At 40.6% G+C, this 26495-nt stretch overlaps 1 protein-coding gene across 2 annotated transcripts; it reads right to left on the bottom strand.

Moving 5' to 3' along the window:
• Window positions 1-361: 361 nt before the first annotated feature.
• LOC311494087 (uridine-cytidine kinase-like 1) lies at window positions 362-26452 on the bottom strand (the record flags this gene model as incomplete). 2 transcript variants are annotated; one of them, XM_084552951.1, is made up of 15 exons in its annotated part: window positions 362-1690; window positions 14651-14807; window positions 15074-15181; window positions 15412-15534; window positions 15627-15689; window positions 16343-16436; window positions 16517-16615; window positions 16745-16761; window positions 17288-17349; window positions 17478-17667; window positions 17810-17881; window positions 18183-18353; window positions 20353-20459; window positions 20666-20853; window positions 26313-26452. In XM_084552951.1, 15 exons carry the CDS (start codon window positions 26450-26452, stop codon window positions 1608-1610), a joined length of 1674 nt encoding a protein of 557 aa, XP_084409077.1. In that variant the 3' UTR covers window positions 362-1607. The 2 variants fall into 2 exon arrangements, with proteins under 2 accessions (XP_084409077.1, XP_084409076.1); XM_084552950.1 differs by lacking the exon at window positions 26313-26452 and adding an exon at window positions 23917-24331.
• Window positions 26453-26495: the final 43 nt, after the last annotated feature.

Here is a 26495-nt window from a genome sequence, read left to right as displayed (position 1 = left end):
TTAAATGAACTCCCCTTTGTGATAAATCTTAATATAAAACCTCTGAGAACTGGTTTAATGTAGATTTAAGTTTTCACCATGACATATGTAAAAATGTCTTATTAGGGCAGCATAAAGAGTGAATGAATTTATTAAGGACATATGAAGAATATGTGGTCAGATGCACCAGCTGCTCATAAATTCAAGTTTAGTTTGTGACTCTTATGTATAATTGAAAGTATATGTGAGAATCAGAGGTATGCATCTGATTTTTAAAGAATACAATAAAAATATTCTGTTTCCTAAGGTGTGATTATTTTTTAAATATGTCTTGGAATATGAAGGACCAGTATTTAAATATTAATCATCAGCTATACTATACCACTATGTTCTATATACACTCAAAATGATGAATTATTATTGTTTTTTTAGAGTCATTTGTGGCACAGTAGCTGTTAAATCCAATGATCATACATGAGAAGCACATAGTAGTACACAAATTAAATATTTACAACCTTGAAAATCCCAGACATCGCTGCTGCATGTCTGATCCAAATGACCAACTGATGCTATAGTATGAGCTGTTTACATTAAAGAGTTAATGGGTTTTGAAGGCTTCGAAATTATATTCACGGACAGTGTGGACACAAATATGTGAGAAAAGATAAACTAAGATGACCTATTAACGTATAATGGAAGTCATTTACTGCGACCACATGTTCCTCACTCATTTTAAACCGCTTGCACATTTTAAATATCAAAACCAGACGTGCATCTAGAAAGGATCGGCAGTGGAGTTGAATATAAAGATTGGCCTCGTAAAAGCATCAGTGTCACTCTGTTGCTCAGTTCACAGCCAGCACAATTATGTAAAAATGGACTGTTGTGAAGTTTTGCACAGTTGTCCGTCCCCAGTTTCTTTTATCTGGCAGCACAAAGAAGCTGGAACCTTTCTGTTTAGGTAAACTGTCTGAACATCTTGTGCATGCAGATGTTAACGTCCAGATAACAATGGATAACTTTGTTCACCCCTTAAATTTCTGCTTTACAAAATCAGCTGTCAACATTACCTTAAGTTAGCAGTAAAGAACTAGCGTGCTAACATGCTAAACTAAGATGTTGAAAGTGGTGAACATTACCTGATAAATATTCCTGCTTTGTTGTTGTGAGCATGTTGGCATATTCACAGTATCACAGTGCTGTTCTGTTTTAATCTTGAAAGGCTACACTCATTTCTTGTGCAAGTTTTAATGGTGCAACCCTTTCCAGTAATTTACTGTTTGAAACATGGACTTAAGTCCTTGATATAAGAGCAGCTGGTGCGCCCAGTTCCCATATAAAACCTTTTAGTATATTATAACAGTATTGCATTATTGTACCTAAGCTGATGGCACCATTTCACTTCTGTATGAAACTATTAACGATGAACACTCAGTTGTAGATAGAACTAAATGTCCCACGTGCCTACAACTAGACTGAGACCCGTCTGTGGCGTAACTGTACAAAATGTCATGTACAGTAAATGTAGCAAACTCTTCGCTCGTCTGTGCCTGAAGGAGAGGATGCACGGTAACAGGAGATTTCAAGTAGTACTTTTTTTCTTTCACAGAGGCTCACAGATGTTTGAGTCAGTGTGACGGCTGGTCATGGTCCTCGTCATCGCTCCAGATGTCGGACCCGTCTGTACCGAAGTATCGGTCTCCGAAGTCTCCTGAGAACACAGGAGGGTCAGCTTTGTGTGAAAAGTCATGATGCAATAAAGAGTTTAACACTGTTGCCTCAGACTTTAGAGGAGTTCAATCCCCAGTGTAGGAACCTGTGGTCCTCTCAATTCTTCCCCTCTCTGGAATTTAAATTTACGGAGTTGTTTTGCAGAAGAACTCTCCTAACAGATCAACCTTTTTCACCTTAGCCATAAAGGTGCCATGTCTAAACACTGAACAGACCCACGCTATCGGACCTCCCTAATGCTGAGGACGTCATCTGAGCCAAAAAGACAGATTTACACTTTTTGTGGAATTTCCCACTCTTGTTTCTTGACTAATTAGTCCTGAATCGAAAGAACATCAACATGATATCAGGAACTACAAAGAATGAATTGACTCCTTTTGGATTCGAAGGACAAAGTCTAGAAGCCTTAATGTGATGTTAAATTATGTTTTAAACTTCTGATGTACTAATTTTCTTTTTCAGAGACGAATGCAAACATACCATTTTAACAGGTTTTGCCCCCCTCTCTTGGAATGACCAAGAGAGCGAAACACTGATAAGCCGGTCGTAAATAACTTTCTTTTCCCAGAACCAGACTCTGATACGCATTTTCCTCTGAAAAGCACCTAAGTTTTATAATATGACTATTGAAAATGTAATAACCTGGTAAGTTATATATTATTGTTCAGGAAGTGCTTACGATCACAATGAGACGATTTTGATCATTGTACGATAAAGCTAGCCCAAATTCACATAATTTGTCACAGTAAGGATGGATCAACATTGCCATCAAGTGGCTATCTTTAAAAGTATTATCTCTCTTTTAACCAATTGTTGAAGTTAAAGAATGTTGAAACTTAGGTATGTTCTTATACTAATAGTAGCTATTAGTTGAAATCATAACTGTTGAAATTGTTATTTTAGAAACCCCGACCTTTTATTATTAGCAAAATGTCAATGTAAAGAGAACTTGAGTTTATTAATTTATTGATGCTTTTGAGTTACTTTGATGTGGTCATTCTGATACGTCATCTTGTCATGTTGTAATGTTGAGTGTTGTCGCATACGGAAAACATTGCTAACGAGCCATGATGAGTGATGGAATGATTCAATTTAGTAATATAAAATAGGTTAAGAAGATCAGGCAATAAGACACCTCAAGACAAAGGAGAAGGCGTTCTCTTCTCTTTCCGCGCGAAGATTCTGGAAACCCGATCCAAAACACGCCCTGAATAATTAACTCATAAAACCAGAGAGACGCACCCATTTCTCCGCACCTTTAGGACTTTTATACTTTCGCTCTTTCCTCCGCTCTTTCTCCGGACTTTTGCACTTTCCACTTTCCATTCACGTTTACTTTTATTTTAGTTTTCTTCTTTACGTACTTAGTACTTAGTAACTTTAAGAACAACTTGAATATTGACAATACGGTCCTTTTCAAGCTCTGTTTGTTTCTCGTCGGATGTTTTTCCCGACGTACGATTTTTATAGTGACTTAAATATTTTTCTAGCTTTATTCATTTTTATACTCTACGAACCGAAGTACTAACCAACATCGTTTATAAGTTAGCCAGCGTAGTCAGCTGGGATATCAGAGAAAGACCCAATCTCTTCGACGGATCAAGAAACCAAGAAGCTGTTGCCATAGCAACGACATCAAGAAGACGTGACGATCCGACTTCTTTCTTCAAACACAAAGACATTGCCAAGTGTCATCTGCCTTTGACTGAACACCTACAGCGCTCTCAAGCAAAGCTGGGTGTTGGAGTTGCAGATCAAGCAACAAGTCCTATCTACCGGTCCCAGAGAGACCTGCATCAGCTGTGCCGCTTCGTCACTGATCATCTCGTCATACCGATGCTCCGTCATCACCGACGCCGAGAAGACTCTACAAAAGTAGGCTGAATCGTTCCTACCGCTTAAGACAAAGAGTTGGTGTCACTACTTTGAAACTCCCTACTAACATCTTTTAGAGAAGATTGATTAGAGTAGATATCAAATCTATTCCCTTGAGTTTAGGACTTAAACATCTCCATCTCTCACCATCGCTCCCGAAATTAACTATTTCATACCTTATTATATTCGTTCATTTGATTACACTCCTATATTCTATTAGTCCCTCATTTATTCATAGTTGTCACTTTATTAAATAAATATTTGTTCGCACTTAAGAAGTTGTTTGTGATGTTATTTTACGGCAGAGAATGACTGGTACAAATTGTAGTAAAGGATTCACTCCTTCAGATATGCAAATTATTGAACTGAGACTGATAAATTGATTTAAACCGTGTTCTTCCTACGATAACAGGAGGTGGTGCCCTAACGAGACAATTAAAAGGTGTAGACTACCCTACATATTAATGGTGCCCCGTGTGAGGCTACGTATACCTGATTTCTCTGCAGTAATTTCATATTACAGACAAAACTCAACTGTGATGATTAAGAGTTAATGCCGTTCTTGGGTCCGCTGAGCGATCCGACATCGCTGCTTGTTCGCTGTGCTTCGGTTGTGTATGAGCTTTCTTTATTGAGTCACTACCTTACGTTAAACGTGTAAAAGAAACCTTGCAAGGATAAAATTGAGCAATATTTGATGAAACAACGTCGCCGTACGTTATGTCTGAGTCGAGTCGCTGCGAGTTTCCAGGACTCTGAACTGTTTGCATGCTAGAGTGTTGTAAGCACGCTCTCTTTAAAAGGCCTGTTGGTGGGTTATCAGTTGTTGCGAAGTTCCAAAACTGATTAACGTCGCCCTGAATATTAGTCCACTTTGCTGCGAGGTTCCAGAAAGTTTGACATATTCAGACCCTCTTGTGTTTTCTGGTTAGATTAGCTACCTAACCCAAAACAGCTGTTTTAAAGACAGTGAAAGAGGCCGTATTTTCCCCTCTTAAGTGATGAGACGGGTTGTTGCTGTGGTAACGAAATTCTTACCACACGCGTATTTGTGAAAACAGGAGTAGATAACTCCTAAGTTGTGCTCGTAAACGAGCTGAATTAACCTTGTGCTTGTTGTCTGTCCAGGTGAGCTGGAAAAATTATTTTTGTGTTGAAACTTTAAAGGAGGCCGCCGTGCCCTAGAGTTTCTCTTGTGTGAAAAGTGGATTTCTCGCTGCTGAGAAATTAACCCTGTCGTGCCCAAACTGACACTGAATCAGATTCTGTTTGAACAGGGCGGTCTTTCAGTGGGCGGAGCTAGAAACGCCCCCTCGTGACGCATAAGACGTAACTTCCCTACATTTGTAGACGTAACTTCCCTACATCTGTAGAGTAAAATAAACGACACCGCCTCTGGTGGTTGATTCGACTAATTGCATTCGACTTGCAAACATGGAAGGTCTGAGCTTGTAGAGACAGAGCCTAAAGTAACTCACTCTATCACTATTGAACTAGTGGTTTTGTTAAAACTAAAACTTATACCTAAACTTCCTTGAGATATACTATTAATCCAATTTACTAAACTAAGTTTGTTTGATTACATGTTTGAAGATATATAAAGTATCAATATTATTTGGAAATTGTTAACAAAACACATTATATAATTCTGTGTTTACAGATTCTCATTTAGGCTAAAGCCACTGTGTGTCAACATACACACAGGCTATTGAAATTTAATTTGAAATTAAATCAAGATTTAATTACTTAATCTATTCTATCATAAAGAAAAAAAAAACTTATTAATCAAAAAGTAAACTTTTCTAATTTTCTTAAAATTTGTCATTTGAGTCCTTTTTAATTTTCCATGTTCCTCAACCTAGTACCACATTAGGTTAGCATAGCATAATTAAATTACCACAACTGAAAATGGAGGACCCAACCGGATCCTTTCCCTCCAGTTTAGGAAATCCCTCCGAGAGCCTAGATTCAGCATTGATCGATCTGACTAGCAAATTGATGCCTGGATATGTAAATCAGATCCAGGAAACAAATCCCTCTGATCTAGAAGAAATAATGTCTGTGCTCGTGTGCCAAGCTTTAACTGAAAAATTTAAAGATAAAGATCTAACTAAAATGTTAGGAAGCATGGCTATTGTCTTGGCAGCGCAACTCCAACAGTCAGCTAAGTTGTTGGAGCAAAGCCAAACTAAAATAAGGGCCCAGCAACAAGATAATAAAGCCCTCAAAAGACAACTTGATGAGACTAAACAGTCTTTAACTGCGGCAAAGGAATGCAAAGATGACTTAGAATTTCAATGTAACACCAAAAGGGGGGTAGATAATAAATCATCGGACGACGAAGGTACAGAGTTTGAAAGTAGGAATACTAGACTCAAACAAACCCTCCAATACCGCGAGCAGGAGCTAGCGGAAACAAAAGATCAGCTTCAAGAGTTGAGCAAACTTCTCATCCATTCTGACAATTGTCTTAAAGACACACTAAATGAAATAAAAGACCTAAAAATGAAGCTCAAAGTCCACGACCGAGCTAGAGAATTTGAGAAAAATCGCTTCCTCCACTTGGAGCAGGAACTAGAAAAAGTCCGGGATAATGCTAGAGAATCCCGACGACAACAAGCAAGGACAGAGACAGAGCTGGAAGAGGTTAAAAGAGAGTTAGAATACTCTCTTGAGTTAGGCCTACACCAAGGAGAAGCTTTGGGTGCAACGCACCACAGGTACACTCAGGGAGACCGTCCCCCTCCTCATCCTCCGCCGCCCCCTGCTCTCAACCTTCACACTCGGGTTGGCGCAGCTATACCTGACCGGTTTAGGGAGACCTTGTCCCCTAAACCTCACTCATCTTTGGACACTTATCATTCACAAGGTCCTTCTGACAGAGACCTAGATAAGATCGCCCGCAACATAACTCACTTTGAGCCCAAAGCCGGTGGAACTCATGACACTGACGCTTACCTAAAGGACATAGAGTTCTACTTGAGGAAATTCCCAAATGCTACAACTGATGACAGGATCTACCTAATCAAGGTAACCTCAAATCATCGAGTTAGCAGATTCATCGAGCGACAACCTCACCATATCAAGGAAAGATATGGAAGCCTCTGCGAGGTACTAAAAGAGGAATTCTCTGGCTACACGCCACACACAGGTCTCGCAGCTGCTCTAGCTGTCAAACAAGGAAGACAAGAATCTCCCCACGAATACTATCAGCGGCTCCACGAAGCCTATTTTGGTTCCAGAAACGATATACAGATGGAAGAAGAAATGCACTTCAAATCTCTGTTTGTGCAAAACCTCCATCCCTCAACTAGCCATCACCTCGGAGTCATGGCATGTCCAAAAACCCTCACTAGTCGCCAACTGCGCGAACTAGCCGTGAAAGGGTTTGCAAAACAAAAAGAAACCATGGGGAAATCATCAGAACCCCACATCCTGAGTATCAACACCAGGTCAATTCCCTTGGAGTTAGAAGGAGCTCCGAAGAGAGCACCTTCGCAGCCCATCCCGAATCCTGCTGAACCATGTCAACCTGTCACCAGGCCATATCCTTCCTTTCAACAAAAGAAGCAAGGCCGCTGGCATTCACAGTCACCCTGGTCTGACAAAGGTCAGAACCAACCACGCTGTGAGAGAAATCGGAAGCCTCCTGATTTCCGCCGAGACAGGCCCCCACCTAACCGGTGGAAGGACCGCCAACCTCGTGCTAATAGAAGACATGATCCACGTGACTTTCGAAACACTCCCTTTAGGGACCAGCAACATCATGATCAGAGCTCCTCTGATGAGGAAGCAACAGATCAGAACAGGCGAACTAGCCAACAAAAGAGAAACAGCACTCACGTTAAGTATAATCAATCAGGTCTGACCAAGAAAGATCTTGAAACCATCAGGCAAATGATTGAAAATATATTCAAGAAAGAAAAGAAAGTCGACGTCTTTTCTGTAGCTTCAGCAAATCCAAAACCTTCTCCTCAGAAGAATCCAGACGACCAACCAAACGTCGTTGTGGAAGAAGTCTACTTGGGCCCCGAAGAAACTGTGCATGTGCTGTCTCAGACTCAGGCCCCAACACCCTCAACCACTGCGCTTGAACAATCAGACGCAGGAAGAAAGAAAACAACCCCTCCTAGTGCACTTCTGGTAGTCCAGTCGGACTCAAAAGAAGAACCATTCAAGGAGGACTCTTTGATCACTCAAGGTGAGCCACCTTTCCAACAGTTCTTGTGCCACCTCACAGAAAAAGGAATCGCTCGAAAATTCTACTTGCCTACTACACTTGAAAACGAGCTTGAACATGAAGCACTCCTTGACACTGGTGCAGATATCACTTTGATGTCATCAGCGCTTTTCGACAAGTTGCAAATGGTAACACACCAATCCAACAAGAACTTGAAATTGCAGAGCTGCCTTCTTGATACTCAACCATATTCTTCCACAAGCACCGTCTTGAAGGCCATGGCAGTGATTAACTTCACTATTGGACCAATGAGCCTTGTCCACCCCGTGTATGTGTCTCCCCTTGACACTATTCCTCTTCTAATTGGTAAAGACCTCCTTAACCGATTTGAGCCATTGATTGACTTCAAGCGTTTGAAGATCTGGGCACAGGTCCGTCGACCTCTGCCTATTTCTCTTTCCCATGCCACTGCAGCTCAGTGCTACACCCTTGAGACAAGGACCTTGACAAGTGACAACCTACCTGACACGATACAATCAACCAATGTTGATGAAGTGTCAGAAGAAACTAATAACATCCAGCCACCACCCTTGTGGCCCAAAGAAGAACTTCTGTCTGAACAAGACACTTTCTTGTGCACGTTGACCAGTTCTCTTGAAGCATACAGCTACGACCCTCAGGTAGTAAAAGGCATCAAACTTGAAGATGCTGATGTCAACGATGTGATCTTAACTCTCTGGACTGATAAATCAGCCATCAGCCGAGAGCTGTATAAGTCCTTGTCACGGACAAATCCAAATCTTCCGTTTGTGAAGAAATCCTTCCGCTTCCCTTTAGATCCCACACCTCAGGCGATAGCGACCGCCGACGGGATCTGCACCTTAAAGGTGATATGGAACCACAGGGAGCTGAATCATCTTTTTCTGGTCATTCCTGACCTACCACACTCTGTCCACATTGGCGGTGATGTACTTGTCAGACTTACTGCTCAGGTGGACACGATCAAAAACATTCCATGGTCTCAGACAGGAGTACGAGGTGAAACCACCCTTTCTGACCATGACGACATGAAGACAGGAAAAACAATTCCTGAAGCAAGCCAGGTGGCCAACGAACGCCACCCGCACATACCTGCTAAAACAAAGGACGTATCTATACGCTTCAACAGAAGACCGTTCAAAAACAAAGAGCTCAATGACCTGCCAGATACTTTGGCCAAAACAGGTGCCCCTGACGGGTACCCCTGGATACTTGACACTGGATGTTTTACCCACCCTCCCACCCCAATTGTCTTTGCTCCTCAAATCATCAAGGGCTTTCTTGTCCATGTCTCCGATACACTCACTTCTCCTGAGTTCGTGGTGCCTCAGAGCCACAGGGGGGTAATGCCAATGCATGCCCTTGACTCTCCATGCGCAGGCCACAAAAGAATCAGAGCAACCCCACACAGAGTGACAGGGTTCTCACCTTTTGAAATGACAACTGATAGACAGATGATGCTTCCACGGCACCTGCTCTACCAGCCAGAAGAGACCAACATTGCAACGGCATATACAACCCACCAGTATATGACCGACCTAAATGCTCATCCCAAAGCCACCTTCGCCTTTGCCCAGAAAAACTTGGACAAGAGCGCAGAAGGACACAAGGCCTGTTACAACCAAAAAGCGTTCCATAACAAATTACAAGTGGGGGACCAAGTCTCTTCCACCGTGTACCAAATCAAGGTTAGCAAAGGTCAGAAAGAGCCAACCTTCAAATGGGTTAATCGCAACCAAATTAAACCACACAAAAACCCCATGGGACTTGTCGGGGACTCCAACGTCCTAATTAGGTCATAAACGATGAGAAACATTTAAACACCCAAGGGTGCCAATCGATAGTGGAAAAACAAATAAGATTGCTGTTAACGCAAACTACTAAAATTAATTGTAAGATAGGTGTCCTATCCTAATCCACCAACCTTGAGTTTCTTACCAAATTAAACTCGACATAATCAATTAGCTACAAGTGGGGGTCAAACACCTCACACAACACAGTTCCCTTTTGGGCTCAACTCTATACATTTAACAGAACCCTATCCATGTGTGTTCTTTTCGTAAAGATAATTTGGCTGATCGCCAATTATCGACTGCACACCCAAAATTTTATTTGTTAAGATGAATTCTCGCAAGGCATGTAGGAAAAACTTTCCTACAACCACTGATCTGACCAGCTGGGCTGGTAAGAAATGGAACAAGTAAGTTATAGAACATGCTAAAGCAGACACGCTCTCATGTCGCTGCGGTTGCAGAAGTTCACTGTCACACAATCAAAACTGAATGGGTATGTTCATAGACCTAAACGGTTCATTGGAATTATGTCCGATTGCAGACATAAGAGCACAAATGTACAGACAACGAAACGAGTTGCAAACTGTAATACAATCTTTGAAGAGCACCATTCTGGTGGTTAATGCTCATAGTGAAGCCTTGAGCAAGACTATCTGTGCGATAGTCTCTATTTTCTCAATAGTGTCTGTTGACTATGCTCATACACAACTGGTTAGCATGCTAATGACAGATATGTTGCGAGAGATTCTCAATGGACAGCCTAGCCATTAGTAAGATTTCCCCATATCTTATTCCTAGATCCCTAGAGTAAAACATATTATTCCCTGATATCCTAGAGCTAGCATCCTAGATAACCAAGTGATTCAGAAATTCAGTTAGGACTAGATAGTGACCCTGTACTAGATCCCTTTTCACTGATATTTCCAAAAAAAAAAAAAAACACCAACTCTGGTCTTAAAGGTGGTTATCAAGTCAACGTCCCTTCGATGACAACAGGTCCCATCTTGTCGATCCGAAAGATCCCTGGACAGCGATCATTCGAATCGAGTGGGGGATATGTAGGAACCTGTGGTCCTCTCAATTCTTCCCCTCTCTGGAATTTAAATTTACGGAGTTGTTTTGCAGAAGAACTCTCCTAACAGATCAACCTTTTTCACCTTAGCCATAAAGGTGCCATGTCTAAACACTGAACAGACCCACGCTATCGGACCTCCCTAATGCTGAGGACGTCATCTGAGCCAAAAAGACAGATTTACACTTTTTGTGGAATTTCCCACTCTTGTTTCTTGACTAATTAGTCCTGAATCGAAAGAACATCAACATGATATCAGGAACTACAAAGAATGAATTGACTCCTTTTGGATTCGAAGGACAAAGTCTAGAAGCCTTAATGTGATGTTAAATTATGTTTTAAACTTCTGATGTACTAATTTTCTTTTTCAGAGACGAATGCAAACATACCATTTTAACAGGTTTTGCCCCCCTCTCTTGGAATGACCAAGAGAGCGAAACACTGATAAGCCGGTCGTAAATAACTTTCTTTTCCCAGAACCAGACTCTGATACGCATTTTCCTCTGAAAAGCACCTAAGTTTTATAATATGACTATTGAAAATGTAATAACCTGGTAAGTTATATATTATTGTTCAGGAAGTGCTTACGATCACAATGAGACGATTTTGATCATTGTACGATAAAGCTAGCCCAAATTCACATAATTTGTCACAGTAAGGATGGATCAACATTGCCATCAAGTGGCTATCTTTAAAAGTATTATCTCTCTTTTAACCAATTGTTGAAGTTAAAGAATGTTGAAACTTAGGTATGTTCTTATACTAATAGTAGCTATTAGTTGAAATCATAACTGTTGAAATTGTTATTTTAGAAACCCCGACCTTTTATTATTAGCAAAATGTCAATGTAAAGAGAACTTGAGTTTATTAATTTATTGATGCTTTTGAGTTACTTTGATGTGGTCATTCTGATACGTCATCTTGTCATGTTGTAATGTTGAGTGTTGTCGCATACGGAAAACATTGCTAACGAGCCATGATGAGTGATGGAATGATTCAATTTAGTAATATAAAATAGGTTAAGAAGATCAGGCAATAAGACACCTCAAGACAAAGGAGAAGGCGTTCTCTTCTCTTTCCGCGCGAAGATTCTGGAAACCCGATCCAAAACACGCCCTGAATAATTAACTCATAAAACCAGAGAGACGCACCCATTTCTCCGCACCTTTAGGACTTTTATACTTTCGCTCTTTCCTCCGCTCTTTCTCCGGACTTTTGCACTTTCCACTTTCCATTCACGTTTACTTTTATTTTAGTTTTCTTCTTTACGTACTTAGTACTTAGTAACTTTAAGAACAACTTGAATATTGACAATACGGTCCTTTTCAAGCTCTGTTTGTTTCTCGTCGGATGTTTTTCCCGACGTACGATTTTTATAGTGACTTAAATATTTTTCTAGCTTTATTCATTTTTATACTCTACGAACCGAAGTACTAACCAACATCGTTTATAAGTTAGCCAGCGTAGTCAGCTGGGATATCAGAGAAAGACCCAATCTCTTCGACGGATCAAGAAACCAAGAAGCTGTTGCCATAGCAACGACATCAAGAAGACGTGACGATCCGACTTCTTTCTTCAAACACAAAGACATTGCCAAGTGTCATCTGCCTTTGACTGAACACCTACAGCGCTCTCAAGCAAAGCTGGGTGTTGGAGTTGCAGATCAAGCAACAAGTCCTATCTACCGGTCCCAGAGAGACCTGCATCAGCTGTGCCGCTTCGTCACTGATCATCTCGTCATACCGATGCTCCGTCATCACCGACGCCGAGAAGACTCTACAAAAGTAGGCTGAATCGTTCCTACCGCTTAAGACAAAGAGTTGGTGTCACTACTTTGAAACTCCCTACTAACATCTTTTAGAGAAGATTGATTAGAGTAGATATCAAATCTATTCCCTTGAGTTTAGGACTTAAACATCTCCATCTCTCACCATCGCTCCCGAAATTAACTATTTCATACCTTATTATATTCGTTCATTTGATTACACTCCTATATTCTATTAGTCCCTCATTTATTCATAGTTGTCACTTTATTAAATAAATATTTGTTCGCACTTAAGAAGTTGTTTGTGATGTTATTTTACGGCAGAGAATGACTGGTACAAATTGTAGTAAAGGATTCACTCCTTCAGATATGCAAATTATTGAACTGAGACTGATAAATTGATTTAAACCGTGTTCTTCCTACGATAACAGGAGGTGGTGCCCTAACGAGACAATTAAAAGGTGTAGACTACCCTACACCAGTAAAACATTAATGAAGTGGAAACAGACTGACAAGTAATCAATGTTTTCTGCTTTCATATCTTTTTTCATAGAAGGAATACATACAAGGAATTTGTTCTCTCAACCGCACCATCTATTTGTACATACAAAGAGTACTTAGCACATTTACATAGGTGCCATGCTCAAACCCAGTGCCTTAACCACTTGGCCACCTCATCTGTGCCAAGAACTAAAAACTGATCCTGGCTGAGTTCATCCATTGGAGCTACATTAGCTCAGTGCTCAATGCTGGCTTTAGTAATCATAGTTGACCGGTGATAATTAATCCTAATTAATTTTAAAAGTTTCCTTCTATTTTGTTTTTACAAACATTCACATCCAACTGAGGCGTTAATGTTCAAGACCCTGAGAGCCGGAGGATGTGGAAATGTAATATTTAATGTGTAATCTTGAAACAAATGATGACACCTACTGCTTCTTCGGTGTCCCATTTACACAAAAAATATATACCGTATCTCTACCTTTGTCATTTAAAAGTAATAATTAACAGAGAGCAGAGCACTTGGTCTGATGCGCGTTTAGTTTAGTTTAGTTAGAATAGTGACATGGAGAAGCATTTGCTTCAAATCTAAAGTGACACAACCAGAAAATGAGAATGTGCTCGGACATGAAATGAAATCTGTCAACTTGAAACACTGGTGCTTTGTATTTTTTATCTTCTGCTACTTTTATTTCCTGAATAAAGCAAAAGTCATGAAGCTAAAACCTGCAAACTGAAGACAGTGTTGTAAGATGAAGATGAATTTGCATTATAGTTTTGAAGGTCGTCTTAATTCAAAAGTGAACTAATAAATAAATAAAAGCAAGAAGGTTCTGGGTTTGAATCCATGCCGACCGGGGTCTTTCTGTGTGGAGTTTGCATGTTGTCTCTGTGTCTGTGTGGGTTCTCTCCGGGTACTCCGGCTTTCTCCCACTGTCCAAAGACATGCTGGTTAGGTTTATTGGTGATTCTAAATTGGCCGTAGGTGTGAGTGTGAATGGTTGTCTGTCTCTCTGTGTTAGCCCTGTGATAGACTGGAGACCTGTCCATGGTGTACCCCGCTCCAGCCCCCTGTGACCCTTCACAGGACAAGCAGTTACAGAAGATGAATGAATGAATGAATAATTGTACTAATTGTACAATTGTACTACATACTAAATGTCTGGACAGTTATGAACAAATACTATTTTTCAGGACAGTAACAGAAATAGTGAATAAATGCTCACAGCATTAATTGAACATAATACACTGAATCGACATTAGAAGTGATGGCCCAAAAGATAATAATGTGAGAGATGGTAGTTTTTTCAAGCATACTCAAGTGATGTTATTTTGACTTTTGAATTTACAATGTGTGTCTATGATTTAATTTAAGACAAACAGTTGCAAACAGTTGTACTCTGTATTGTGATATATTTTAAGGGTTGGAAGCCATTTAAATCAAAAGTGACTGTACAGCTTGGCTGCGCTCTGGGACATTTGTGTAAATCTGATTGATCGTACACCACTCCCAGTCTGCACAAGACTGTTTTTCTTTTTGTATATGTGTATTTGTTGTATTGTTGGATCAGTTTTCCTGTAATTCTTCCAGGCCTTCGTACATTAATGCTGCCTTCAGATGGAACTCGTGAGTTTGTGGTTGGGACATGGGACGTCGATTTACACAAACCGCTTGGTGTCTAAGCAGTAACGTGAATAAACCTGTAATCTCTTACCGATACCAGGAATTACATGTAATAAGTTGTCCAGGCTCTTGTCCACAGCAGTGGTGATGATTTTGACCTTTGGGAAGGCGTAGGCCACAGAGTGAACCCCGAGCTCCGCCATCAGCAGCGACACCAACATGATCTTATCCTCCTGCACCTCGTGATCCTGCTCCGCCACACACATCACAGCGACATCTGTCAGTTGCTTAGTGATCATTATCAGAGGCTTAGTTAATAATAAGTGGAAAGCAAAGGACAAAATCAGTTGACATTTGTCTTTGCAGAAATAAAATTAACCAAACCCTATCAGGATAAAATAAAAGTTCTACTCAATAACCACACCGACGAGTAATGAGACACATGTGACTGATGAAGAGGAGCGGGGCCCTACTGCTGCCTGACAGAAGAGTAACGACGTTAATCTCCACCCACCAGTAGGACTCGTACTGCCATCATGGCAGCAGCGCCGGTGGAGACTGTGCTGTCCATTAGGATGACATGATCTTCACTGATGTCTTTGGGCAGACGCAGGTAATGCAGCTGGCAAGGCCAGAGAGGAGGAGACCAGTTACCATGGTTACAAAAGAAGGAATGGTAGTTACCACGGAGACACACATCATGTGGAAGAAATAAAGAAATAAACAATCAAAACAGTTTCATCTTTTGTTTGATGTGATTTTTGAAACGTGAAATGTTAAAGTAAATGCAGCACCCATACAGAGATTAAAAGAGGCTGAGAGATTTAGTAAGAAATATCTCATCCCTGCTACCTCCGGTTCGCCAGAGTCGAGGTTGGTCTGGATGAGGATCTTGCCGATTCGGACGTCCTTGCACACGGCCCTCAAGGCGGGCTCCATGGTCTCTCCGGCCCGCAGTATCGACACACCGGTCATCTGTGGATACGAGGCAGCAGAGTAAGTGTGAAGACAGAAACCCTGCGGACACTCGACTGGACAAGACCTCGTGGAACAAGAGGATCACTCACCCCTCTACCGTTGTAGCTACGGCCCTTGTACTCCTGGCCCTGTGGAGTCTGAACTACACACGTCTGTTAGAAGACACAAATGATGTGTTTTGAACAGATATTGTTTAATTACACAGTCTGCACTTAAAGATAAGGTACAAATATATCATCTATGCATGTTTACTACTTTTTTTGTGTAATTAATGATCTAGCAACAAATGTGCACACATATATATACAGAACTAAAGGAGTGGTTATAAACAAAAATATCCACTCTTGCTCGTTTGAGTCGCCTCAGGAAGGTCACCTGGCTGAAACCTGGCTGATGAATGGGTTTGCTGGGTCTGATTTTTCTTTTTTTTAAACATATGGCTGGCATGTGAACCCAGTAATGTAAATAGCATAGATTTTTGAAACTGCAGTGTACAATGTACAATACACACAACACTGACAATTCATCACCCTTCAAGTTAACAACAACATTAGTATTCATGTGGAGTTGTGTGTCTGTCCAACTCAGGAATTTGGGTTAAATATTTAATCTACTTTAAGCTCAGTTTTTGGTCTTTACCAACTCAGTTCAGCTGCTAAATACTCCAATGTGTTCAACAGCAAGTCTCTAACTGTGTCCACTGTGGACTGCAGTGTCTGGTGATTTTCCATTAATTGCTTTTGTTAAAACAAAAAACACTGACTACGACCTGTCCAATATTCAATAAGTATCAAAGTCTTCTCACCTGAGATGGCAGAAATGTGAGTGCATGTTCTATGAGAAGCCGCATTAATCTCTTCGAATAGAAGATGAACTCGTCTCGGCTGGTTTCTTTGTTCCTGCAGTGGAGCAGTTGGAGAGGTTTTAATCCTCGGCTTGAAGCAGATGCGGAAAGCTGAGCATGAACACGTGTTGCTACCTGATGATGGTGTGCAGGCCTCTGACCTGCGGCGTACTCTCCAGCACGCTGAGCGTCTGGGGCAGCGGCTGCGTCTGCTGGGCGGAGGCCAGGAGCGCCCTGGGAGGAAGCACAGGTCGTTCAGATCGAAAGGTTACACTGTGTCATTCTGCTGTTGTAGAAAGGAAGCAGACTTTGAGATGACGCGTGTATGGATATGAGAGTAAGACAAAATACATATCAGCATACCTGACACTGAGCTCACGCTGCATAAAGAAAGGGTAAAAGGAAGACAGTGGAAATAAAATGAAGATAGAAAGAAGATAAAGATTTTGTTAAATCCCTGTAAGGAAGAATAATGTTTGTAGACCAAAAGCAACAATGTGTTAGCCCCAAGAATGCTGGTCCCCCACTGACGATGTAAAAATCATCATAAATATACCGTTTTAGGACTAAATAATTTCCTAAACTCCATTATTACTTAATCTGCAGTGTAGTGATGTTATCGGGGAGTATTTTCTGTAAGGGACTGAGTAAGAATAAACTAAAATGGGGGTAGTTTTTGGACAGTGGAGGTGTATGGCACACAAGGATAAGCTAAGAAGGTTTGACAACACAATGAATACTTGTTATTTCAATTAATTTTAGGTTTTGGTCTTTAAATTATGTTTTTTGTGACAGAATTTCCCAAAGTGAGAGGGTTAAAATCAGGACGGGGAGTCTGTATGTTACATCTTTTGGACACTTGGTGGCGCCCCCCTCTAAAGTACAGCGATTGTTTTGGTGACTTACCTCCTCCAGCTGGCTGTGAACATGCTGGACTATCAGATCAATGGCCACCATATTCCCACCACCTTAGAGACAAGACAAGCACAGTTAGAGGTGCTGTTGATGTATTCTTTGCAGCAAAGTCAACACCACGTCAAAATGTTCCAGTTTAGGTTGTTACTAGTGTTCATGTGGAGGTGCGACTCTCTCTCACCTCTTGGCACGACTATGTCAGCCAGCCTCATGGTCGGCTCGATGTACTGCTCAAAGGCCGGCTTCACAAACTTGTTGTACTGCTTGATGACACCTTCAATGTCCCGTCCGCGCTCTGTGATGTCCCTGCGGAGCCGGCGGACGAGTCGAATGTCTGAGTCCGTGTCCACGAAGATTTTCATATCCAGCAGCTGCAGGTGGGCAGAGCAAACCGAACGCTTCACTAATGTTCACTTCAGCAAAGCAGCTGTGCAAACAACAAGCCCTGGTGGTGATTACTTTGCTCAAGAATTCTTCAAAAGGAAAGACATAAAATGACACACGCTGCCTTACCTGAAGAAGCTCTTTGTCCGCAAAAGACATAATTCCCTCAAAAATGATTACACTGGCACCGTACACATTTTTCTGCGGAGAGAGGAGGAAAACTATTTCAAAACGTCTGAAAAGCAGAAAGCTGCTTCATGAACAGTGATTGCCGCTTTTGTGAGATAAAAGTGTCACTTTGGGAAACACGTTTAAAAAAAAATAACGTCATATTTAAGCTTTATATATTTTCAGCTTTGAAACTTTAACAGCTGTCTCCTCACTGCTGCTCCACTTTATTCCTTCCAACATTACAAGATGCATGTTTAACCTTGTCTTTGAGAAAATCAAGGAGTTTCCTGCGGAAACTAAGCTACTTACAAGAGATGAAAATGAGTCTCACCCAGTCTTTCTGCCTCCCATGTGTGGTGAAATCATACACCGGGATCTTCACACTCTTGCCCTGCTTCAGTTTTCGCAGGGTGGCTACAAGCAGCTCGAAGTCGAACGCCCCCGGATGGTCAAAGTTGTAGTCGTTCTTTGCTGCCAGAGCCTGTTCTTCTGAGGATAATACCTAAGAAACAAATCAGATTCATGCCTTCATGATGTGCTGATGCTGGAAAGATTTTAAAGGAGCAGTTTAACATTTTGAGTAACATGTTGACCCACTTTGTTGATTAGTTAGATGAGATCGATACCACGTTCTTGTCTGTGGATTAACTGAAGAGCCAGAGTCAGGAGTTTAGCTTAGCTTAGCATAAATCCTGGAGTCAAATGGAGGAAAACACTTAGCTAGGATCAAACCCTACTTATCAGCAATTAGGAAGTTTGTTCAGTTAAGACACACACGTAAAAAGAAGAAACTGTGATTTTGTTTGATTCTCTAACTATGGTTCTTCTTCCACTGGTCGTCTGGACTGGTACTGACTGGTATATTTGTTTGTTTTTTGAATTTTACTAAGTTAAGATTTACTTAACTTACTGAGATCTAGATTTATTTTGCTGAAATAAATCCATAAACACTGACACCAATTATATATTCTTCACTCAAAACATCTGAGGTTTAAAGTCTGCCACTACAGGTAAGAACTGTTGCCCATCCCAGAGAGGTGTGCAGTACTGGAAACTACAGCTGATATGAGGAACTCATGAAGTCAGTCTCACCTGTGATGTAGTGTTATTTACTCTGAACTCAAACAAGGTCCTCAGGTTTATAAATAGAGACACAGATCAGCTGATGCCTTCTAGACACCAGTAATGAGAGACCAACCTTTTCATGTAAGCGTCCAGTGGTGTGAGGGCAATAGAAACTGCGTGAACATTAATGATATCTGCATAACTTGGCGCAGTTAGTACAGTAGATTGTAGAATGGTTTGTTACGCTCTGTTTCATCCAAGCAGCAGCTGGAGATGCCAACAACTAATTGTCAAAACCTTGAGTTCCTAAAACGGCCACTAGAGGCTGGCCCTTGAGGTCAGTTAATCCCCATAGACCTCCATGTTAAAGTGTCCAGCTTCACAGCAGAAATAAACATGTTTATGGCCTCTGTAGCTAATGTAACTGATTTAAATGTCAAGAATCAAAGTTATGCAATGGAGGAGTCAGGCACTGCAAAGACAAAAGGGCCAGAGTGACCACACTGAGCTTCACACCAGGCCTTCAGGAATGATGTGATGTCCCAGCAAATGATAAATGCTTTCATTTTATTTTACCTAATGTTACTCAAGGTGCTCTACAGTCATAATGACACATCTACCCACTCATTTACACAAGAGCACACACACTCTCATACCACTGCCAGGGTGGAAGCAGTGTCTCGCTAAAGGACACTTCAGTTTGTGATTCATGTGCTGAGGATCAAACTGCTAACCCTCTGGTTCGTGCACAACCAACTCTACCCACTGAGCAAGTTCACTTATCTTTATATACAGTCGGTCAGTGGTTCCTAAGAATCATTTTTGAGCATTTTTAGGGCAATCTGTTGTCTTCAGATCCTACATATTTACAATGCTGCACTGCATCAATAGATGTCCAATAGATGTCCAGTTAAAGCATGGATATGATTGGCAACATTTGTTGTTGCTCTTGTTTGGAGTTTTGAACAAGTTTCAAATGAAACAGAGAAGTCCGGAGGTCATCGACAGAGCCTTTAAAGAGGAGATAAAAAGCCACACATGGCTCCTTTTCATGACTATTGTCATGGGACATTTGGCTATACGTGTTGTTGTTCTCTGGCAGTACTTTGTAATTTAAAAAGTATTTACAGTGTGATTTATTCCCAGGTTCCTTCTAAATACAGATCTGTCACCAGAGCATTCTCTGTACGTCTTCCCTCGTACCTTCATTAGAACAGTATAAATAAATCTACTCTGTAATTTGCAGACATCCAAACCACCACAACCTTTTATTAAGTCAAAACTGTGACAGCGGTATAATGAGTGTATCAAGTTGCTGTGTTCAAAATGCTCTTAAGATTAACAAAACATTATTCTTCCTTAGAAAAAACCTGCAGATAATCTGCAATAACCAAATAAGCAAAGACAAAAAAGGCTGACATGTGTGACGCTCTCACCTTGTAGAAAGAATCCATAGACAACAGCACAACCCACGGCACATCCAGAGCCTCGATGATCTTATTGGCCACGGTGGTCTTCCCTGAGGCACTGCCCCCACACAACCCTGCAGATGCACACAGCATTTCAAAAGCCCATTATATGTGTGTTTCAGAGTGTATCTAATGTTGTCTGGTAGTATGCATGTGTGATAGCACTTAAGTGTTTATGGGAATAATAAGAGGAGAATGGGACAAAGGGACAGGTTCTGCAGCTCAAAATGACTTGGCCTGAAGGTAGCGAGAGAGAAAACATCAGCAGCGAGTGTCATACCGATGACAAAGGCCTCTTTTGACTGCGCCCCGTGCTCATCATACCAGGGAGGTCGGCCAGCGGTGTAGATGGTGCGTGTGCCTGTACGGAGCAGGGGAGGCTCTGTTTTACTCAGCGAGGTAGCGCTCTTCCTGCGAGGGGCCCCGGCGGGAGGCAGAAGCCGGTCCAACGAGTCCTCCCCGCTACCACTGCAAAACGACAAACAGGAGGGCAGGTTACAGCCTGAACACACGGGATTCAAGAAAGAACTTGGAGAGATCCTATCAGACAAACTTTCTGTAGGCCTGCAGATCTATTCTGACAAACGCTGTGCACATGTGTGTACATGTGCACACAGTTGTGTTAACAAACAAGACTACCAGTCTAAAGCCATGCTAGCAGCTCAGGCCCAAAACTGCAATGAACTACAACATGATGGCATGGTTCCAGTGATGATGCTAACATGCTGACGTTTAGCAGGTATGTTCAGTAGCTAATGATCATTTACTGATTCTTACTAAACACAGAATCTGGTGTTAGACCAAAGAACTGGACAAATAATTTTGAACCGGTTGTGACAAGAAGTAGTTGGAGGATCACAGTTTTAAGTTTTAAGGTCTGACTCAAACATGTGTTGGGATATTTGGCTCACAACCACAAATATGGACCTCATCGAACCTTATCAGTGTCTACCAGCTGCATACGTAGCACCAAGTCATTTGGATTCAGTCCTCAATTTCATGGCACCAGATAGCTGCTGAGACATTTTACTAAAATAAAACATGACAAAATGGTCGTGATGCAAGAGGGAAAGTTATCAGGAATCATCCTCTGCAGATCATTTACATTTCATTACAATACAAATGAAATATGGTTAAGATTTTATGAAGATATTCTTTTTTTTTTATTCTAAGTCGTCAAACATCAATATTTGTATTGGTCCACCATCTTTAAAATGAATGATATTCACCATATACTTAGTCTCACTTTTGTTTAGTGCTATTTTGTTTTGATGACTAACTGCATATAAATGACAACCATTACATTAAGAAGCCTACATGATATGTAAAATTAAATACTTTGTATCTCTTGCTCATTTTACTTTCCTCAACATAAATTCTAACAATTAACTTAACATGTTAATAGCATGACAAACCCTTCTCATATTGGTGACCAAAGATTTTATTCTTATTCTGTACACCTGCAACTAGACAAACGACTAATGAAGCTAAAAGAAGAGTAGTTTCTCAAATTTTATTAAGACATGTGACATGTACAGTGAAAAAAGACCTGTTATTATGACGCATGAAGGAAATAAATTTAAGTACAGAGACTACCGTCTGACAGAGTGACAATAGAAGTGCAGTCAACAACATAAAGGTGCAATTTCAAGTATGTTAAAACCTGTGGTGCAAGAAGAAACTATTTTTTTCATGTTACGCAAACACATTATTGTGTGAATTGTGTAAGACTGTTGTTGCTGTTGCTGTTGTTGAGCAGCAGGCCACAAAAAAACCTCCAGTGAGGTCAAGTCCATCCAGTTAGAATCATAATCACTTAATGATATTTTAAAGGTAATGTCCTTTTTACTGCACTTCATTACACACAAGGATTTTAAATTCACTAAAACACTGCATATTATTTAATCTTACACAAACCTTCCATTCAAAAAAGGTTTCATTTCAAATATGGCAATTTGCGTTTTCAGCTTTTCTTTGTGTTAAATGAAAGAAGACTGCATAATTTTGAGGTCTGGAAGTACGTTATTTAAAGTAAACATGTTCCAGACAGTACACATACCTAGTTAACTGAAGACATGTGACATAAGACCAAACATAGACGCCGGCCTAGAAATGACTAACAACATCTACAGAGCATTAACAGATTCTGTACCGTGGGTGATAGTAGAGATACTTTAGTACAACGGCATCTGTGTCGTCACTAATTCTCAAGTCTCTCATAAAATAAAAGTATTTGTAAATCTGGACAGTTTCAGCACTTATCTAATGAATGATTATTGAAGAATTTTCTAGAAAGGATCTGTCAGCCTGTCCACAAATTGCTGAATTCTAGATCCATGCGACTGACCTAACTGGCTGAGAAGCATTAAGAAAACACAATATGATATTTTTTTACATTTACTGTCATCTGTGATAACTAATAAAGGATAATGAACACAGCTCAGATCAGATCTTAGGCCATTAATAATCACTGTCTGACTTCTGTGAGTGAGAAAACTGATGAGCCATCTGATGATTTACATGGAAATAAGAGATGAGATCGCATCATAGAGATTGTTCTACTTTGATGCGAGGCTGCATTTTATTACAGGCAGGTGACTAGTCACTTTAGGGTTTGGGTATCTGTGATGGAAATGTGTCAATTCTGTCTTAAGTTTTACAAACCAAACAATAAGCCTGAGAAAAGGCTTGACAAGTAGTTGTAGCTCAACATTTCCAAACAAGACTTACAAACTTTTACTTAAACAGTCAACACAATAAATTTGTCTGTTTCTCTGTGTTAGCCGTGAGATAGACAGGCGACCTGTCCAGGTCACAGCTGGGATAGGCTTCAGCACCCCCGCGACCCCTCGCAGGACAAGCGGTTACAGAAGATGAATGAATGAATGAACGTCAACGCAACACGCTCACTTGCACTAGAGTATTTGTAACAGTAATAAAGGATCTGGATACTTCTTTTCCTTCTGCCTACACCGTGTTAATACAACTGTATGTTACTTTAACTGCAGTTTAGATCACAGAGATTAAGATAAGACTCCCAGCACTCTTTCCTCTGGAACATACAAAAGTCAGCTTAGCTTTTGCGTCACGCTCTGCGAGGACACTTTTAGGCACTCCTACTTCCACTGGCAGTAATTAGAAATTAAATTAGCACCCCACTTGTTCTGTTTGTGATGCACAATTTCATATAAATGAGACACGTCCTGAATGGAACTAGAGACTAATGAGTGTCTTGCATACTCAACCGACACAGTTTCAAATGTTCAGTAATGACACACTGCAGGCTGCTCAAATTAAACCCACCAAAATCCCTGCAAACTAACCCAGATTCTGCACTTCCTCTGACCCCTCATCAACCCCTGTTTACAGACTATTTATAGCACACACACACACACACACACACACACACACACACACACACACACACACACACATACACAGTGAATGTGAAGCTTTAAGAGGGGAAATTGGGCATCTAGCTTGCACTGAGAGAAAACAAAAGCAGCAACATTGCAGTCAGTCACATCTTACCTGCGGTCAGACCTCAGAGACCAGCAGCCAGAGATTCTGGCTCCTGCACAGTCCAGCAGAGTCATATCTGCTTCAGACGACAACCTGCTACCCTCCAGCTCGCCTGTCACTGTGGCAACCTCCCCAAAACAACAGCGACTTTGCCTCAACATGGACCGAGGTTGTCAACCTGTGTGACTCTCTACTCTGCTGTCACTTCGTCCAGCTACGCATCAGTATCTGTGGAGCATAATCACCTCTCCACGCCGCTGCCCATGTGCCCTCCTTCCTCTGTGTGTGTGAGAGGCAGACACTAAGAGGATCACTGGGACACTGACAGCAAAGAGCTGCTTGGCTGGTATTAATAGATGCACCTGTAAACAAAAAGAGGACGGGACGGACGTCTCCTTTTGATCCTTCCTCTCAGTTCACTGACCTGATCCACAGAAACACTACAGAGCCAGAGGGATGACGTGTTTCACATTGGCACAAGTGAGACACATCATCTGAGACATCAGAGGAAAAAAAAACACCGTCACTGTCCACCCAATGATCTGACCAAAACTAAAAGTTTATCAGTTTCTAGTGACATAAAACCAAAAGTAAACTAGAAACTAGAAGACCTCATATGTATAAAACTACGTTTGAGCCTGTAAACTTTAATATCATGATATACTTCTACAGTTATTTTCATATTTATTTTTGCATGAATAATTGCAGAACATGTAAATATATTTCTCTAAAAGTTCTTTGGTCAACAGCATTTGTTATGACCTTTATGACCTTGTGTTTCCGTTGACATTATTGAGCCATTTATCAATCTGCTAACCTTGAGCTTTTTTGGGTTTAACGCCCACATCTGATATATTTCCTATATTTGTCTTCTAATGGCTTCACAGTGTGTGCAACATTCAACACACTCTATCATTAGACTCATAAGGAAAACCTTTAAATAGTGGCAGTTAATTTGTTTCAGCATGTGAGCAAAGAAAAAATAACAATAATTTGTGATATGGAGAAACAAAGACAATATCAGGTTTGCACTAGCTGTAACTCACAAATATATAACTCTGTATACTAACTCCGATACATGATTTTCGTTCAACTTTTACAGTAATAAGCACTGGCATCCTTTAAATAAGTAAAAGTAGCAACACCTCATCATACTGTACTTCGTTACAGGTGTAAACCCTGCATTTGAAAATATGTGCATAGAGTTCAGTAGTGATTAGCAGCATGGTCAATAACCCTTAATTACTCATTATGTGAAATGGCTGCATTGCGTCAAGTGTGATGTATTACATAAGCTGCATTTCAATGTTATGGAGCTGATTCTAACACACTAATGGGAAATTTGATCATCGTATTTTCTGAAGTGAGTTCACATGTTAAATCTGAAAAGTAACTGTAGCTGTAATAGTTGAAATAGTAGTAAAGCTTTCAGCCCAGAGGAGCAGCAGGTAGCTCAAAAAGGCCCTTAATGTTTGAACAGTGGAATTTAATTAATTATTTACTCAGGTACAGTTTTGAGGCACATGCACTTGAGTATTTACATTTGATGCTACTTCTTAAATACAATTTAAAAAGAAAAGTTTTTACTTCACTACATTTATCTGACTGTTTCCTCATAGTACAGATATCCTTGAGATTTAATTATTGTTCTTTAAAACATACTTGCATGTTAATATGACTAACAACATGATAAATAATATGAATGCATCTATAATAAAAATCTAATTATATAAAAAAAATCTTGGAGTTATTGAGTATAGTTTTTATAGTGCAGTGTTGGTACTTTCACTTACAGTAGGTAACTTGAATTCCTCTACCACAACAATACCTTTGTAAATGTTCTTAATCTGCTTATATAACTGCTGCAACATAAAGTTGCATAAAGTCAGAAGGTTAAAAGGGTGAAACATACATATTTCCTAACGTTTTTAAGGTTCCTCTTCAAAAATAATCTACTGAATATTATAGAAAGGTCAGAAAGGAAAAGGAAAACTATCCTGGTGGTCACCGTGAACGCAATCCTGAGTCCCACAGACTAAATAAACCTGTAGGTTTATTAAAGGTGTAATTCAGAGATTTCTATTTGTGTCCGTGAGTCAACATGAAGCCCACCTACTTCTGAAAAGCTCCGTGTTTCACATTTGAATCATCTACAGCCACCATTGTCCTGAATTTTATGTTTAATGTATACACACCAACAGAAAGAGGTTATAGTTTGATAGTACTGACATGTTTATAGATATTTTTTGCTGTTTTGCGGAGGAAAAAGAGGAGAGGGGGAGTCAGTGTGGTTAGCGTTACATTACAGAATCATGACGCTGCTGCGGCTTATATAAAAATAAAAATAAAACACATGAGTAATTTCGAGGTAGAGAGTTAAATAAAATACTGATATTGTTATGTACCTGTCCGAGCGGGATGACATTATGTTCCCGCACTCCGGTTCCATCGCTCTGCGACCTCGGAGCAGGCATCGGCTGGTTAAAGCCATGGATGGATCCCTTCTTAACAGAGAGGAGGGATTGTGGGTAATGGAGTTTATCATCACGTGCTACGACACAGTCAAGATTAATGCACACAATGCAGAC

This window comes from Chelon labrosus (assembly GCF_963514085.1).
Source record: "Chelon labrosus genome assembly, chromosome: 10".
Lineage (NCBI taxonomy): Eukaryota > Metazoa > Chordata > Actinopteri > Mugiliformes > Mugilidae > Chelon > Chelon labrosus.
The sequence above is the reverse complement of the archived record's forward strand: the minus strand, read 5'-3'. Positions and strand labels throughout refer to the sequence as shown.